This window comes from Nicotiana attenuata, chromosome 4 (assembly GCF_001879085.1).
Source record: "Nicotiana attenuata strain UT chromosome 4, NIATTr2, whole genome shotgun sequence".
Classification (NCBI taxonomy): Eukaryota; Viridiplantae; Streptophyta; class Magnoliopsida; order Solanales; family Solanaceae; genus Nicotiana; species Nicotiana attenuata.
The window spans coordinates 991,078-1,011,032 of record NC_031992.1 but is presented as its reverse complement, the minus strand read 5'-3'; the positions used below and the strand labels follow the sequence as shown (position 1 = coordinate 1,011,032).

At 36.7% G+C, this 19,955-nt stretch overlaps 1 protein-coding gene across 1 annotated transcript; it reads left to right on the top strand.

Annotated features, from left to right (window-relative positions):
• On the top strand, nt 4,657–7,995 carry LOC109224790. The gene is made up of 4 exons (XM_019389313.1): nt 4,657–5,041; nt 5,420–5,991; nt 6,917–7,432; nt 7,584–7,995. Exons 1-4 carry the CDS (start codon nt 4,804–4,806, stop codon nt 7,710–7,712), a joined length of 1,455 nt encoding a protein of 484 aa, XP_019244858.1. The 5' UTR covers nt 4,657–4,803; the 3' UTR covers nt 7,713–7,995.

Below are 19,955 nucleotides of genomic sequence, written 5' to 3'. Positions count from 1 at the left end.
ATATCCAATACCAAAAAAAGTAATATTAAATGAGTTGCATATAGCATTGAAATTGAGAAAAAAATATATACCCATAATATATTTGTATATTATATTTGAACAGTTTTCCTACTCAAATAATATATTTTTAATTAATTTTTCGTATCAACAACTAAGAGAATATCTAAGAATATAAATGTGTGAGAAAGATAAAGAAAAATAATTGGTAAGAGTCAATATTACTAATGATTTTGCAAACGTAAAGATCTAAAAGTGGAATGCCGGATCGATTTTTTTACTCCTTGAAAAAATATATGGAGGATAAAATTATAATTAAGATTAAATCTTTAACTAATAGTAAGAATCTAAATCAACATAAAATAAATTATTTTTTATGTTCAGACCAAACAATAAAATCTTTCAATTAATTATTTAGCAAGAGAATCCAATTCAATTATTTTTTAAATTCATCATATGAGTACAATTATTTTTCAAATTAAAAAAAAAAAATTCTTAGGGTACATAAATTTATTCCATAAAAAGTGCGTTATAGATTAAACAAATAGAACATAAAATAAAAAAAGGTTAGTATAATATTAAGAATCGAACGACCATACAATTGTCTGTTGAAGCACAATCAAAGCTAAATCCTGAACAAGAATAACCTTTCAAGGCTATATTACAAATATTCGACTCTGGTATAGTGGTATTATCCTTTGTAGATGCCGCCGGCGGATTCGAAATAATACTTCTATTTCATGCATTACTTGCAAATGTAAAATCAAGAGGCGTGATATTGTTAACAATAATAAGAAATAGTGTACCAGCAATAATTTTATTATGAGGCACTCACTTTAGATTTGATATGCCTCTTCAAACAACTTAAATAGCCATAAAAATATATCAAAACAGAGAAATATTGTTAAATTTATAAGGAAAGCAAAATTGGTAAATGGAATGAAGCGCTTATGGCCAAGATTCAAAAGATTGAAATAATTGCCGGAGTTCTGGAGATATATTGAGTATCAATGAATCGTTTGGTGAAAAATTAATGATTTGGAAGGTGATTTCTGTAAAGTACTACCAATAGTTTCAAAATCGAAGAAAGCAGAGATTGTAAAAACTAGCTTGCCAAAATTATACTTATGGCCTCAAATGAAAAAAAAAATTCATCTGACAAGAAATATAAAGTAAGAACATATCCAGTATTCAGTGACTTCTTGCTTCGTATTGGAAACGAAGAAGAGTATCTAATAAAAGATGATTTCGTAATAATAGTGCATTTAATAAGAGGAATATTTCTATCATTATATTAAAGCGTTATTTGTGCAAATTGCATGATAGAAATTAAAAATCTATCTTAGCTAGCAGAAATGAATATATTGATCAACTAAAATGGCCTTCTACCACATAGGTTTGTTGTCAAGTTTATTAATTCTTACGTACGCATGTTAGTGTCACCATATATATAATATACTAAGTTAAAATTGATCTTCCATTGCATATATATTGATTTTGAAAAAAAATATGTACGTCATGAAACTGAAAAACTTAGATCCCCCGAATAACTTATGAAATAGCACATAAATCGTATATGGAAGTTTTGACAATAACTTCATACATGAAAAAATTATGATACAGGTCAATGTACTTCTAAGTATATTTTTATCCCTGAATTCAACTTTCATCTTCCGAAACTAAAGAATATTCTTTTAAATTTGTGTGAAAATAATTTTAGCCATGCTTATATTTTGCAATTATAATAAATACACAAGGAAAAAACATCCTCAATATTAGACTATTTATCGCAATATGTTTTCTTGCATGTACAACTATATGTTGCACTTTCAAGAGGAATATCAATATCGCCAACATGAGTTCTGGTTATGGCAGAGCAACCAAAGCATTAGAAGGAAACATACACAAAAAAACATTAACTACAAAGAACTGTTCGGTAAGGTACCCTCACATCAAATGCTTTTAAAGTATAATACGTTATTATCCAACTAACATGACTAAATTGATCATTTGTGTAAATTCTAATGATCTCCTTTCATTTTGAAATCACGTATTATGATAAGGTAATAATATTTTCCGGTTGTTGAAGGATTCGAATGTTTAAACCATCACGTGCCATTATTAACGTGCAACACACGTTCATAGATACTAGTATATATATATATATATATATATATATATATATTAGAGGTTGAATCTCCTTAGCTTCTTTACTTATTTTTTATTTTTTATTTTTTACTTTTTGAATTCTCTCGGTGAAAATCTTGCTTCAGCCATCGAGGTCAATGATGATCTTGGCGACTTTATCGTTAATGAATATGATGATTTTTGCGTTAAAAATATCTAAGATTGTCTTGTCTGATGAGTGAGTGATGATATCTCTTAAGTTTCTTCAGCTCTGTCGGTTTGTAGTAACTACTGTAAAGCATCCACTTTGCTCAGATGACAAGATGGGAATGCAAGATTCACGAGTAGAATAGTTTGTCCATAGAGCTAACTTATTTGGTAGCTACTGGAAACAGGTTAGTTACCGGAATCAGTGGAATTAATTTCTGGCACTAAGTGTTTGTATTAAACTATATCAAATAATCATGGTTAAGTGATTCAATAAAATAAAAAATATTAAAATTTACCATAATTAAGCGAATTTTGTATATATGCAAACATATTAATTAAGCAATGTTTCTTTCAAATATCAATTTCCAACATCCATTTAATAACGGTTAAATATTTAGGACACACGTCCACATACTTGCAATGTAATTATCAAATCAAAGTGAAGATCATGTTCTTACACACAGTGATGCAATTATATCGCATCTCAATTGAGCATATATATTTTTAGGCTTCCACATTTCTTGTTTGTATATTCATAATGATACAATAAACATTTTAAGACGTTCACAAGATATGCTTTATTTCTTTTTACTTTTCATGATAAATTAGCTATAAATAAATAAAGCATTGGAAACGATCTTTATTCACGACCACTCAAAATCATCTTCCAGGATCTATAATTGCTTCAAAATATCCCTGCCGAGAGTAAGTTATTACCCTATATATTCTTATTATGCCACCTTTGGATTCCCCCGTTGGCCCGTTCCCATCTTCCTAATATGTGTTCTTTCCAAAAATAATCCGCTTTGATAGGAACTGCAAATGATTTATATCAACCAGACAATTACTTATAATCCTCAATTAGTTAGACCAACATTACGAAAACTTTATAATCATTATTTTAGTATTAATAATTTATCGTATAGAAAAAATATTTAGTTCTCATATTTATCATTGCATAAAATTTAAAAAGAAACTTTTAATTTCAATAGTAAGAAATTTAAGATTTTGAGAGGAGGCAAAACGAGTCAAGGTGGAGTAAGATGGAGCATATAAAAAAGCTAAAGAATAAAATATCGTTAGGTTGGTATGTAACGTTCGATCAGCATTATTAAATTCACATAATTTAAGCGAGAAGATTTAGGTATTATTTTTATGCAAGATAAAACATGAAATAAAAATATGCATATATATATATATATATATATATATATATATATATTTATTTATTTATTTAAATAAAAATGTATTTAGATTAAACAATCCTTTCATAATTTTATGTATTATTTTTCACCATTACTATTTATCGTATAATAATACGTACATTATTTATTTATTGCGCACATGAATTCTATTATAATATTGACATAATTAGCACATAAACCAAACACATGTGATTTTTTTGGCCAAATTTTTAGGAATCTAGGAGTGTTTGTATATGTTGTGTTGATCTTGGAGAGTTACATTTTTTATTGGCCAAGCTTCTGGGTACAAAATGAGTGCCTTTGAGTTGTATATATATATATATATATTTTTTTTTTTTTTTTTTGGAAGAATTCGAATAAAGTAGCTTTCCTAAGAAAAGTTGTTTTAAATTTTTTCAGAATAACAAGAATATCATTAAATTAATGTATATTTACCTCCCAATTATGTGGTAACAAAACACATATCTGTTTTTTTGTTTCCCAACCGGTGTCCGGTACTCGCATTGGAGCCCGACTATATCCGGTTTCGTGCCGCGTAAGGCCCCATTAGGGGCGAAGCGCTCCCTACCAAGGATTTTTCCATACCCAGTATAAAAAAACATATCATGATGCATTGTCGACGACCCGTTTAGGATCAAAATCTCATAACACATGCTCCCTCTCTATCTTATAATTTTATTTTTGTACATTTCAATTAAATAAAATTAGAAAATTCAATTTAAGTCATTGATAAGAAATATTCCAAACCATTTATTTATCTAAATGATACTAATTCCCAAAGCACTTTTAGAAAAAATGCCAAATGTAAATTGCTTTTTTCTTGGTAGCTAATGTAAAATGCTTTTATTAAACTAATGAAATCCTTTTTAAAACATTTTGGAGAAATATAAATTACTACTATCCAGAAGTACTTTTTTAAATATATCACTTAACGAAAATACAATTTTCTTATTTACGAAAAAGCTTTTTAAAATACAATTAAGTAAAATTGGAAAGTAGAGCCAAACAAGCGCCAAAAGTAATTACCGGCCCTATTGCCATTCCGGTCACTATCACTTTCAGCTGCCAAACGCAAAAAGCCCTTAAAACGCGTTTCTTTTCCTTTATTTGGATCCCGCTCTCTCTCTCTCTCTCTCTCTCTCTCTCTCTTTTCAATAAAGCATAAATACCGAAACAGTTGGGGAAGTTGAGTAGAGTAGAGATACTTGGTTACAAAAACAGTAGCCTTAATTTGTCCAGCTACTGCCCTTGCCTTGTACATGCAATGCAAGTGCAGGCTGCCGCCATGGCGAATTTCTCACCATTGTTATTAACGACTATTTGGCTAGTGCTTGTAATTTGTAAAGGAGTAGAGAGTGGTCATTCCTCAGCTGTTGGAGATCCAGGAATGAAAAGAGATGGCTTAAGGATTGCTTTAGAAGCTTGGAACTTTTGTAATGAAGTTGGTCAAGAAGCTCCTGGAATGGGTAGCCCTAGAGCTGCTGATTGCTTTCATCTTTCTGGTGATTAAATTTAACCCATTTTTCCCCACCCACCCCATTAAAACTTTTTTTTTTTTTGCAAGGATTAAAGTAAAAAACTGGCATTGTGGCATTTAGTACTCCCTCCGATTGGCCAGGGAGTTTAAGAAAATATGACTTTTGAAACTTGTGGTATAAACCAAACAATACATATCTGTGTGACTATAATCATAAAATGTGAAGTTTAAAGTTATATTATTTCTAAATATAGGACATACTAGAAAAGGAAGTGACATAAATTGGGATATAGGGAGTATTGGATTTGATTATCTAAGCTACTAAGGTTGTATTTTTTGTAGACCCTGACCCTATAATCTGATCTATTTTTGTTATGTTTTGCAATGATTGTGTGATGTGCAGACAGTTCTCTGAGTCACAAGGTAACCGACTCGGATAATAAGCTAGGAGTTGGCAAGACATTCCCTGGCCTGAGTCCTAAGGCTAAGAATAATCCGGACTTATATGCTGTTGAAAAGGAACTCTATCTTGGTTCATTGTGTGAAGTTGATGACACGCCGAGGCCATGGCAATTTTGGATGATAATGTTGAAGAACGGAAATTATGACACAAAATCTGGTCTTTGCCCAGAAAATGGGAAAAAAGTGCCCCCTTTTAATCCTGGAAGATTTCCTTGTTTTGGGGAAGGATGTATGAATCAACCTATCTTGTATCACCAGCCCACTACATTATTAGCCGATGATATTATGCGGGGAGGTTTTAATGGTACCTATGATTTGGGTTCTACAACGGGTGGCAGTAGTTCCTTCTTTGAGGTGCTCTGGGAAAAGAAAGTTGGCACAGGGGGTTGGGTATTTAAGCACAAACTCAGAACCTCCAAATTGTATCCATGGCTGATGTTGTATCTTAGGGCGGACGCGACCAAAGGGTTCTCTGGAGGCTACCACTACGATACCAGAGGAATGTTGAAAACTGTAAGCTCACTTGTTCTTGTCCTTGGAATATGTCTTTATTCCCTCCATTCAAATTAATCGAAAAACTGATTTGGGGTTGCTTGCTTTGATAACTTCACCACTTTGATTGTGAAAATTGATAAAAAAAAAGGCCTTATAAATATCTATTGGTTCCAAGTTATGTTTGCCTTTACTAGCATTATTGTTAAACAATAGAGCATGAAGCTCTGCAGGAAGATTCTTTTTTTTTTTTGTGCATCAGGGAATGTTTGATGCTTGACATTAAAAATCTACTTACAATTAGGGGTAAACTTGATTCTTCATCAACTTAATGTCAATCCGCCCAAGTGAAAGAGGAAATAAGAAATCAAAAGAGAAAAAATCCATTTCAAGAGGCTGTCCACATTAGAGCAAATAAGCCTGCCCTGAATGGCTGTTGACACCATGATCAATTAGTCGTATGTCTTATTCTACTACTAAAATTCCGAGCACAACTCAGGTGATTTAATTGTGAACCTCCCTGGTTGGTCACCAGGCCTCTGACGGGTACATTTAAAAATTAACGCCATTACTGGGGTTGCATTTTTTGCTGTCAGTTTTGAAGTTAGTACGATGGAACTTGGAGACCCTAAGCTAATACTTTATTAGGATTAAGGGGGTGGGTTTACCATAAAGAGATGAGTAGGCTGTAGAGAGCATGGGGAGTGTTGGGCCTGACACGAATTCGTTATATAAATGGTCTGTCTGGTAGTATTAGCAAAGAATTGAGAATACTATTGATATACATATGGCTATCGAGGAAATCCGGTGGCAAGATTATTAAGAATCTTTCTAAACCAAGTGTTACAAATGAAATACGAAGATATTTTATTTTCTTCTACCGTTTGAAGAATTTCATGGTTTTTCAATGCTATTCCTGATAACAGCACAATTATTGTTATTTCAGCTCCCGGAGTCACCTAATTTTAAGGTCAAATTGACCTTGGATGTGAAGCGAGGGGGAGGACCGAAGAGCCAGTTTTACTTGATAGATATTGGCAGCTGCTGGAAGAACAATGGTGCTCCATGTGATGGAGATGTGCTCACTGATATTACCAGATACAGCGAGATGATCATTAATCCAGAAACTCCAGCTTGGTGCAGCCCCACAAATATTGGCAACTGCCCACCTTTTCACATCACACCGAACAATACTAAAATCTACAGGAATGACACCTCTCACTTCCCTTACTCAGCTTATCACTATTATTGTGCTCCTGGGAATGCCGAGCACTTGGAAAAGCCATATAGCACATGTGATCCTTACAGTAATCCCCAAGCACAGGAGCTAGTTCAGTTGCTGCCTCATCCAATATGGGCAGACTATGGCTATCCAACCAAACAAGGAGACGGCTGGGTTGGGGATGGAAGAACATGGGAGCTTGACGTTGGTGGCCTTTCCAGCAGACTTTACTTCTATCAGGTAAGTGGGATTGTTAACTTTTTTCTCAAAATATGGTGCAAAAACCATGTTTAAATCAGACAGAAATGCACGAGGCATTTAGTGCTCAAGATTAAATAACAAGTGGCCAGACCAACCTGTATGATTCAGTCCTTGCTCTTTTTGGCTGCAGGATCCAGGTACACCTCCTGCTAGAAGAATATGGACATCTCTGGATGTGGGGACTGAAATTTTCGTTAGCAACAAAGATGAAGTGGCAGAATGGACTCTGAGCGACTTTGATGTTTTACTCACCTCGTAAAATCGTAATAATGATACCATTCTATTTAACATTGTAACTGTAGCCAAAGCAAAATCAGATAGTGGGGCAAGGTCTCATCATTCTTGATGTCCAAACTTTATCTTTCTATACTAGATCTGATCTGACGGGGCAAGTCCTGTCAGCTTTATTTCCCTGACTGAGAGAAGAAAAAAGAATTTTGTTTTTGCTTTAGTTTCGCGGATTTCTGGGTGTTCACTTCGCCTAAATATAGCATTGGCTTCTGGTGGAATGAAAATTACAGCACAGTAACCTTCGAAATAAACCTGGAACTCCCTGCACTTTCTGTGGTTGCTTTTCGAGCTTGGATGAACAGACATGTGCTTATGTGTATAGATATACGTTCTTTTTGAGATGTGTATTGTTAAAAAGAGCATGCAGCTTGTATGAGCGTCAGAAAAGGAACGAACCCAAAGCATATCGTAGATTATGTTAGTTCTTTGGCCATGGTCCCCTTTGGTACCTATAATTTATGGCGGTACGCCAATTTGGTTGGAGTGCTGCAGTTAATCTACTTATCTTTGATCGTAATTTCTATCCTAAACTACTTCAGGAAAGTGGCGGGCTACTATGAGAGATTGTCTTAACGTCTTCCTATTGCAAATTTTGGTTATTTAATTTTTTGTCAAGGCTATGCTGTATTACCATAACAAACCCATAACGGAACGGAGTGTGTGATTATCATGTTTTAAAATGCTCGTGGTAGGTTCAGAATTTTGCATGGAAAGCTACTGATGAAGACGGTAGAAGACAATAGTAAGTGCTAATGGAACTTCAAATAGTCACAGGTTTGATCTTTCTGCTCTCATTGAAATTAGTTAGCTTATTCATGCTCAAAATCCTTCAGTACTGTCATTCTTACATGCCCTTCAACGTAATGCAGATACTCCTTTGATGTTGAAAAAACTTTGTCTATTGTCTTTGTAGTATCAAATGCTTGTATACAAGTGCTTATGAAACCAAAGGTTACTGTCAGAGAAATGCCCTTGGCCTGACAGGTAAAAGTAAGGCAAACCAATGCATTTCATGATATTTCTCTACTGAACTAAACTTGTTCAGGCTACCATTTTGAATGGAATAATGGAGCTATAAACGTGCAATCAATATCTTAAACTAGTGTATATATAATATGCTCATTTCCACCCTTCTTAAAACGATGAGGTGGATGAGCAATGGGAATTTATTGTCCCAAGCACTTAGACTGTGTCATGGCTTCCATGCGTTTACTCCAGTTTCCTTCCAGGAGCATTAAATCATGAGCAAACTCTGTTCTTGTCTGCTGAAGTTATTGCCGAATGAGCATATGATAGTGGCATCACACACTATTGCATTTTCATTTGGCTTCAAATGTAATTCTTAAATATGAAGGGAAAAAGAGATGATAGAATGGCCAATATCCAAATGAAAGCCTAGAGATCAGCAAATGTGCACTGAGGCGGACCCAGGATCATAACGCAACGGGGGCACAATATTCTACTCAACCAGTGCCCCCTAATGGCTTTTAGTGTTTAGGGTGCCAAGTGATTTAAATGAACCATTTTCAAGATTCACACATATACATATACAAGATTTCTACCGAAGTTTACGGGGTCCGGTTATCCCTCAATATTACACATAGATCTGCCTCTGTGTGCTAGTACTACTTTATGCTTATTATTTGTATTACGAATAATGGTCTTTTCTTCATGAATCATGATATGAATTTCCTTTACCACTGTTGTTCTATTTTGATTTTCTTATTACTTGTCTTTATGTGGATCAAGAAATGGTCCATCTCTTGGTGAAATCCCTAAATACTTGTTATAGCGGGAAAACAATGGATGTGGGTGAAGAGAGGTCTAACCATATATTCTCCTTTTAGGCTTCTTGTATGAACGGACCAAAGAGGTATTTGAAACTTAGTTGCCAAAGTTCAGAAATTACCAGGACCTTCGAAGAACTGTTCTGAATAACTGTTTCATGTGTCATATATTCTTTTTGCAGGGGCGTGGGTTGGTTCTGCTTGTGTTCATATATTCACAGAGTAGTTACCAAGTTGTACTAATATCATTCAAAACTTGTGCAACGGATCCTAAGTGAACTAATTACTACTTGGTAGTCTCTTTGCGATTATAGGCAAAAAGAGAGCTGCTGGCCTGTTCTTAATGATAATAATACTAGGTAAAGCAGGCCAGTGATATCTCATTTAAGCTCTTTATGGCAACATATTCGTGGTTTTAAGATGCTTTTGACTATTACAAAAAAACTTATTTGGAGGCCAATGGGCAGGGCTCCAGTTCAAGCAGTTGAAATTAATAACCAAGACCTCGTCTCAGAGCTAGGGCTATGGAGTGCGAAAGACAAAGGCTGACATTTTCATAATATCAAGGTGCCCCTTTTTATTTGAATTTAAAAGAGTGAGAGTTTTATTCATGATAACCGTAGGAACTCGCCCCGTGAGGCCAGAGCAGTCGGCCATCATTTGAATTATATTACGGATAATTTGCCTCATTCTTCAGGCGAACGGCTTTGCTCAACATTTTCTGTTTGTGTGCACAACCATATGACAACATTTGTCATGTATTATATATATATATATATATATATATAATACATGTAGGGTTAGGAGAAAAGAGAACAAAAGCATCCTTTCCATCAAGCATGGAAAAGCTAGGAGGGTGACCTATCACATGCAAAGAGGAAAGGAAAAGGACACCTATTTCGCTTGGTTAGACAAGAATAAAAGAATTAAAAAATGAAAAAGCGAATTTACAATGTGTACAGGTTGTTCTTCTTAGTAATTATAGGAATTCATTGCCTTCTGTATCTTCATTTTTATTATATTTTGTTTTTTAGAGCTGGGAATAGCTAGTGAAAGGAGAAGGGAAAGGCTCGGTGTCGGCCCAAGTGAAGTTTGTTTTAATAATTGACAAAGGAACTCAAGCATGAACCAAGTCCATACACAATGCACACAGACACGGGCAGATTCGAGCATAAGGGATACACGTGAAGGAGATAAGCCTAAGTTGTTATAACTGATATCTCCTGATGAAAAGGTTGCATAAGTGATAAGGAGAAGGACTACTTATTCGAAGAGAACTTTATCCAAGACAAGAGAAAGGTTAGAAGTTCAAGATAACTAGAACTCTTCCATCAAGGAAGAGTATAGCATTGGAACTCTAGTTATTTTCAGTTCTACTAACTCTATAAATTACAGGATGTTCTCACTTTACAGGCACGCACAAAAGCTGAAGTTAAACGTGAGTTGAGAGCAAAATAGCAAGACATTTTGCAAGCAATTCTTGTGTGATTCAAGTGAGCGAACCTGAAGCTACATGAACCAGATAGAAGAATCAGTTCTAAGTGTCTGTCTTTTATTCTAGTTTTATTGTAGTAGCTGTTTTCAAATTGTACCTTTTAGCTTTATCTAGAAGCAATTGTATTAGGTACTCTGAGTATTCAAGTTAGAGTTAACTTGAAGTTCTCGCAATAGTTAGAGCCTGGTTGCCACAACGAGAATAGAGGTAATCCTTAGGTTTACAAAAAATTTTGTAAATGCTGTTTTGTCGTAGTGATTTAGTGAAGTGTTAGGAAAAATCCTACTGAGTAGTAGGTCGTGATTTTTTCACCTTTTGAGCTGGGTGTTTTCTACGTAAAAATACTTGTGTTCTTTACTTTTCGCATTCATTATTTCCGTAATAGTAGTATAAGGAACACATAGAAGAACCAGTCCTTCTATAATCTGTGTACGCGAAAATTGGACACCACGCAAATCACCCCTCCTCTTGTGTGGAATTGAAGTATAAAAAACTAATTGGTATCAGAGCGGGTTATCCTTGAAGAGGCTTACACCTTAGGAGAAGATCAACATGAGTGCACTACCTGGAAACCTAGAAGGGCAATCTACTGCTAGACCACCACTCTTTAATGCCAGTACTACTCTTAGTGGAAAAACAGGATGAGAGATCATATTATAGGAGAGGACTATGAGCTATAGGACATTGTCACCGATGGTTCACTGGCTACCTTGAAGAAAAATGCTGAAGGAGTAGATGTGCCAAAGAAAGAGTAGATTGCACTGCTAAGGACTTGAGGAAGTGGGAAAAGAATGCTAAAGCCAAGAAATGGCTTGTCTGTGGACTTGGTCCTGATGAGTACAGCATAATTCAAGGCTGTACCACTGCTAAGCAAATTTGGGACACACTGCAAGTGGCTCACGAAGGAACACCTCAAGTGAAGAGATCCAGAGGAACCCTACTGTACTCTCAATAAGAGAGTTTTACTATGAAGGAAGGAGAAACTATTCAAGAAATGTACACAAGGTTCACTACATGACAAATGAACTAAAATCTCTTGGAAGGATTATTCCTGAAGAAGAAAGGGTCAAAAAGATACTGACTAGAGTTTTGCCTATCACTTGAGAGAGTAAAATCACTACCATCCAGGAATCAAAGAATATTGCTACTCTTCCACTGGATGAATTAATTGAAAATCTACTACCTATGAACTTAGGAGACAGACCATGAAGATGGATGTACCTAAGAAGGAAAGGAGTTTGGCTATCAAAATCACTGAAGGTCCTGATCTGGAAGATGATGAAATGGCTATGATCACCAAAGACTTCAAGAAGTACGTAAGGAGAGAAAAGGGTTCTTCAAGAAGTGGAAGCTACAACAAATCAAAATCTCTTGAGAAGCAAACCAATGATGGTTGCTACAGATGTGGAAAGACTGATCACCACATCAAGAACTGCCCTCTGTGAAAAATTGAATAGAAGAAGGAAAGAGTTGAACGAAGGAACAGGTTCAACCCAAGAAAAGCAACAGCAAAGGATCAATAAATGCTATGGTCGCTGCTTGGGGAGATAGCTTAGATGATAATGATGATGATGATGATGATGAACGAGCACTTATGGCTATTGGAGAATCTGATAAAGAAGCTGAGGTAAGTGTTTCTCATCTCAAAGACAAGATCAAATTTTTGTCTAAGGAGAGGTTATCTGAGTTGCTCCTAGAGCTAATTGATGAATCTGAGGATGTAAATAATGAAAAGGAAGAGCTGTCAAAAGAGTGTGTAGTTTTAAAAGCTAAGTGCAAAAACCTGGTACTTAATGCTAGTGAAACTGAAAGTGAAAAATGTTGTGTTGAACAACCAGGTTCATGAACTTGACACAACTGTCCTAGAACTTAGATCTAAAAATCTAAAATTGAAATTAGGAACAGGTAAAAGGACCGCTGACCACACACAACTCACTCTAGAAGAAAATTTAGGAAAAATAAAAGATGAGTTGTATAAAAGGGATGAGCAGGTAAGAATCCTAAAGGAGGATCTAAGCAAAGTCAAGCATGAGCTAGACAGAACCTGTAAATGGAACATGTCATCTGATGCACTGTCATGGCTACAAGAACACCATAGTAGCAACAGAAGAGGACTTGGCTTTGGGAACCTGGCACCTAAGTGGGATTGCAAAAGCAAGTACCTCACACTTCCTGAGAACAAGATTTGCAAACACTGTGGTACAATAGGTCACTATAAAAGTGAATGCACTGCAAAAGTAAAGGCAAGTCAAAAGAACAAAGAATTTGTTCAAGGGAATAATAGGCTACCAAGTTGGGCTAAAAAGAATTTGATTCATTCTTTTGCCTATAGAAAGGGACCCAAACTAATTTGGGTTCCTAAGACTAACTCCTGATTTCCTGCAGGTCCAAGTGAAGGAGAGCAACCAAATATGGTATATAGATAGTGGCTGCTCAAAGCATATGACAGGAATAAGAACCCGTTCCTTTCACTTGAGGACTTTAAAGGAGGTAATGTCTTCTTCGAAAATGGGAAGAAAGGTGAGATCATTGGGGTTGGCAAGGTAGGTAAGACTGATTCTTACTCTATTGAGAATGTCTACTTGATAGATGGACTGAAGTACAATCTAATAAGTGTATCACAATTGTGTGATAGAGGTAACATGGTTGCATTAACCTCTACAAAATGCTTTGTGATTAATTTTATCACTGACAAGATAGTTTTGCAGGGAAAAAGAGTGCACAACATATATGTTGTAGGTCTTTCCACACTGTCAGATAATGAACTCACTTGTTTAAGTGTGTTGGATAATGATCCCTCCTTTGGCACAAGAGACTTGGACATGCCAATCTAAGTCAACTCAACAAACTAGTCTCCAAGGACTTGGTAATAGGACTTCATAACATTAACTTCAAGGAAGATAAAGTATGTGAGGCTTGTGCAAGGGGGAAGCAGGTAATATCCTCTTTTAAAGGAAAGAAAATGGTAAGAACCACCAGGACGATGGAACTGGTCCATATGGATCTTTGTGGACCAATGAGAACATTTAGTAGAGGTAGTAAGAGATATGTTACGGTACTTGTTGATGATTACTCTAGGTTTACTTGGACACTATTTCTAACATCTAAAGATGAAACATTTGACATGTTCACTTCTTTTGTTAGAAAACCTCAAAAATAACTAGGTAATCAACTTGCATCAATTAGGTCTGATCATGGTACTGAATTTGAAAATGCTAAATTTGTTGAATTTTGTGATGAGCATGGCATAGATCATAATTTTTCTGCTCCTAGGACTCCACAACAGATGGAGTAGTTGAAAGAAAGAATAGGATGCTAGAAAAAATGGCTAGGACTATGATTTTTTCTAATAAACTGCCTCATAGTTTCTGGGCAGAAGCTGTGAACACTGCATGCTACATCATAAATAGGTGCATGACTAAACCTCTTGTCGAGAAGACTCCCTATGAGTTATTTAAAGGGAGAAAGCCAAATATACCCCATCTTAGGGCATTTGGATGCAAGTGCTTTGTGCACAATAATGGTAAAGGCTTCCTAGGTAAGTTTGATCTCAAAAGTGATGAGGAAGTATTCTTGGGATATTTTTCACATAGTAAAGCTTATGAGATCTATAACAAAAGAACTATGTGTGTAGAAGAAAGTGTACATGTGATTTTTGATGAAACTAACATTCTTTCTAAGAGGCAGGAACATGAAGATGAAGCAATTGGGCTGGTAAGAAACTCAAATGAAATCACAACCCAGACTAAAGCTGCACCAGAGGAAGGAACAGGTGATGGAATAGGTCCTTCTACCCAGGGCAACCTGACAGGGGGGACTGAACAAAGAAGAACCGATCCTCAAACCTTGAGGGATCCGTCCATGAACCTGTTCCTCAGCAACAAAACATTGAAGGAACATATAGGGGAAACCAGCTGGTTTGTGAAGCCTTACAAGTACCAAAGTTCTCATCCCATTGAGAACATAATTACTGATCCAACCTCTGGAATCAAAATCTTCTTTGAAGAATCTTTGTGCTTTTGATGCTTTTTTTAACTCTTATTGAATCTAAAAATATTGTTGAGGCTTTGCGGGATGCAGACCGGGTGAATGCAATGCAAGATGAACTCAACCAATTTGAGAGAAGTCAAGTTTGGCATCTGGTACCAAGACCCAAGGACAGATCAGTAATTGGCACAAAATGGGTATTCAGAAACAAACCTAATGAAGATGGAATAATTACAAGGAACAAGGCAAGATTGGTGGTTCAAGGATATAGTCAAGAGGATGGCATAGACTATGATGTGACTTTTGCTCCAGTTGCAAGACTGTTGTCAAGAGGATCTTGAGATACCTAAAAGGCACCACTAACCTTTGTCTATGGTATCCAAAAGGTAGTAATTTCAACTTAGTGGGATATGCTGATGCTGATTATGCAGGTTTTCTTGTGGATAGAAAGAGCACCTCAGGTATGGCACACTTTCTTGGCTCATGTTTGGTGTCTTGGGCCACCAAAAAGCAAAATTCTGTGGCCTTATCTACTGCTGAAGCTGAGTATGTTGCTGTTGCCTCATGTTGTGCTCAATTTTTGTGGATCAAACAACAATTAATGGACTTTGGAATTGATGTAGGTTGTGTCCCCATATTTTGTGATAACACTAGTGCAATTAGTATGACCAAGAACCTAGTTCATCACAAGATAACTAAGCACAAAGATGTTAGGCATCACTTTTTGAGGGACAACTATGAAAAGGGTTTGATCACTGTAGAATTTTGTGCTACTGATTAGCAAATAGCTGACATCTTCACAAAAGCTCTAAGTAGAGATCACTTTGAAAGGAACAGGTTAGAATTAGGGATGATTAAGATCACCTAAAAGGAACCAGTTCTAACTCAAAATTGGTTAGAAAATTTGTGAATTTTTATACATAATTAGATTAGATTTTGTTCGGTCTCATACTTTCATCAGTATACAAGTGCTAAAATGATTCATTAATCTCTAATGATATTATCTCTATTTTCTTGAAAAATTCAGACTTACACAAGAGATTTCTCAGTAAAGAACCTGGTTCGTCAAGATTACTTAGTACGTACTCTCCACTCTGCATATTTTGGAATAATTATATTTGGATTATGATCAAGAGGAGAGTCCCACTTAATCCCAAACTCTTTTGAACTTATCCGTTACGAAACCAGTTTCATTCAAACAGAGTCCAAAATCGCAATAAGTGCTTAGATTCTAGGGACAGTCTTCAACGTCTTTTCAAAATGACTTCTAGTTTGATTAGACTTCTGAAAAGGCTACAGTTACCCAGTTAAAAACCTCCTCTTTAAATTGATTAGGTCTTACTTATTTCTTCACTTCTTAATTTTCAAGCCGTCAAAAAATTCTCTCTATCTTCTCTCATCTTCCAAACACACACAAACTCATCTTCTCTCATACCCAAACATATAAATGGCAAACCTTCCCTCATCACCACCCAAGGAAACTACACCCACACATCCATCACACCTTCAACCACAGCCACCTCTAAGAAAGGAAGGTTCAATATGTTGGCTCGCAAGGTTGTCACTAGTGGAGAGCAAATCAAGAAAATTAATGAACAATTTAAAATGAGTCGGGAAGAAGAACCCCAGAAATCTGATGAATCATTCAAGTCTGTTGGGGGAAGAAACTGTCTCTTCTGAGACAAAGCTGGTAACTTATGGCCCTAAAGTTACTCACAAAATCATCTCTGAGGTTGCTACAAATCTAGAAAATAGGTTTATTCTGGTAGGAACTGTGGCTGGGGTTGAAACAACTGAGTCTGGGAAAATTGGTGGTAAAAATAAAAAGAGAAAAGAAAAGGAGAGTGATGTAACGATCCGGCCGGTCGTTTTTAGAATTTACGCCTCGATCCCCTATTAACTGCTTCCCATGTGTTTGTTTCTGCTATTTCGACTCGCCGGGATATTTGGTTTTGAGTTTCGGAGTGTTTTGAGACACTTAGTCCCTAAATGAGAGCTTAAGTTTTGGAAATTTGACCGTAGTCGGAATAGTTTGAAGACGGCCTCGGAATGGATGAATGTCTAATAGTATCTAACTCCAGAATATCTAACAAGAAGGAAACACAGAAGGGCTAATACTTAAAGCAAGAGTAGAAAGGGACTCTTCGGTCTGCGGACACGGCAAATATACCTCGGAGTCTCTACAAGCACCTCGCCTCAAGCGTGATAATTTTGAGTCGCAATACCTGGATCTGCACATGAAAAACATGCGCAGGAAGGGCATGAGGGCACCACAGCGGTACTCAGTAAGTGCCAAGCCTAACCTTGGTCGGGTAGTGACGAGGAAAGTCAAGGCCCTACTGAAATTAAATGAAATCTAAGGTATAACAGTGTAGAATAAGACAGTATAATTAAGTGCAACAGTAAGAAATAACATAGAATAGAAGGAACAACAGCAACTATAACAGAGACAAAATGATCACGGAAAAGAGTACAACTCAACACAGAGATAACAACCGGGGATCTCCTAGGATACCGTCCTGTAGTCCCCAATATAACCATCCAGCGGTTCTCCCGGGTGCAATCCCGTAGTCCAACTCATAATGTGCGGGGATCTACCGGAAATCCGATCCGTAGTCCCAAATGTAAATATCCAGTACAGGGGGAATCTACCGGGTGCAGTCCCGTAGTTCTAAAGTAAATGTGCAGGGGGATCTACCGGAATACAAATCCGTAGTCTCAAAGTAAATATGCAGGGGGATCTACCGGGATACCATCCCGTAGTCTCAAAGTAAACACACAGCAACAACACGAAGAAATACACAATTTAATTCAAATTCCATACTAAGGTAAAACAGGTACTTCTAGTCTAGCATGTTGCACATAATCCAAATAAGGCAGTTTGGGAAAGTAAAGCAATTAAGTCAATTAGACATGCTTCCCTAAGTTAACAACAGGCTTAAATTCCAAGTAGTATAAGCAGGAAAAAGAAACACAATTAGAATTACTTAAATAAAACCGGATTTCCAATAATTAGCACAAGTACGCACTCGTCACCTCACGTACAAGGCATTCCAAATATCAATAATACCAAATCCTAAGGGGAGTTTCCCCCACACAAAGTTAGGCAAGTCACTTACCTCGAACCGGCTCAAAATCAATCTGAAACCACGTTCTTGCCACGAGTACTCGACTCCAAATGGCCCAAATCTATTCAATCAATTGCATAATGTAAATAATGCTTCAAGTAACTGATTCTACAAACAAATTCTAAGCTAATACGCGAAATTAGGTAAAATGACCAAAATGCCCCACGGGCCCACATCTCGGAATCGGGTAAAATTTACATTTCCAGAATTCTCATACTTTCACGAGTCTATACATATCAAGAACACTGAAATCGGAGTTTAATTGACCCCTCAAATACCCATTTAAAGGTTTCTTAATCTCAAGCCCTAATTATCCATTTTGCACTGATTTTTCCTTAATTTTTCACCACTAGTTAGACCTTTAATTACATATAAACGAGTTAAAAAGTCAAGAATATTACCTCCAAGTGATTCCCCTTTGGTTTCCTCAAAATCTCCCTCAAAAGCTTCAACCCCATTCAAAAATGGTGGAAAAATGAAGAAGGGTCGCGGATTGGGCTATTAAAAACACTGCCCAGCTTTTTATTTTACTAAATCGCGATCGTGGAAAACCCCTTGCGATCGCGAAGCACAAACTCCTTTGGCCCCAAATTTTACTCTATGTGATCGCGTATATACCCACACGAACGCGATGCTCATAGTCTTACACTTATGCGATCGCGAATGAGACTACGCGATCGCGATGCGCAGAAACCTACACTCACGCGATCGCAGCCCCGTCTACGCGAACGCGAAGAATAACCTGGATGCCCCCTGAGAAATCTCTACGCGATCGCAAGCCTCCTCACGCGATCGCGATAAAGAAAAACCTGCAACAGAACTGAAGTTAAAACCTGCAACTTTTTAACATGCAATTTGATCTGTTTAACCACCCGAAACTCACCCGAGGCCCTCGGGACCTCAACCAAACATGACAACATATCCCATAACATCATTCAATCTTGTTCCAACCTTCGGAACGCTCAAAACAATATCAAAACACCAAATTTGCATCGGATTCAAGCCTAAGAACTTCAAAAACTCTCAAATTACGCTTTCGATCAAAAAGTCTATCAAATTCAACACTACGGAGCTATTCCAACTTCCGGAATTCCATTCCGACCCTCGGATCAAAATCTCACTATCGAACCAGAAATTTCAAAAATTCAACTTTCGGCATTTCAAGCCTAAATTAGCTACGGACCTCCAAAACACAATCCGAACACGCTCCTAAACCCGAAATCACCCAACGGAGCTAACGGAACCATCGGAAAAGCTTGTGATCATGAGATTTTGAGGTTTGGAAAATGTTATTAGTTTGAGAGTTGATATTGCATATGCCAGGCGGCATCTTAAACACTATTTCAATTTGTTATTTTGGTGTTATATTATTTTCTTTCCGCAAATTGTTTCTTTTTTTACATTGTTAGGATTACCTAGTCGTAGAGACTAGGTGCCGTCACGATGGTTCACGGAGAGCGAACCGGGGTCGTGACAAGTGAGGGTGCTCAAGGTGCTGTAAGGGGAGTGGGGAAAGGAGTGGCTGAATGTTCACCCACTCATGTTGGTTTGACTGAAGAAACAGGTGCTATGGTAGTGTGGAGTGAGGAATCTACCGGAGAAGGAAAAAATGTGAGAGAAAATGGGGGAAGTGGGTTTGGAGAAGGTGCTAAGGGTTTGGTTAGATTGGGGAAGAATGTTCAAGAACCTGTTCTATCTGAACATGTACCCCTCGCAGACCTACTGAAAAGGGTATCTGACAGTTACAATCCTAAAAAGAAAAAAAGTTCAAGAGTTAAAATCCCTGGTACTGCTAGGCAAATAAGAAATGAAAG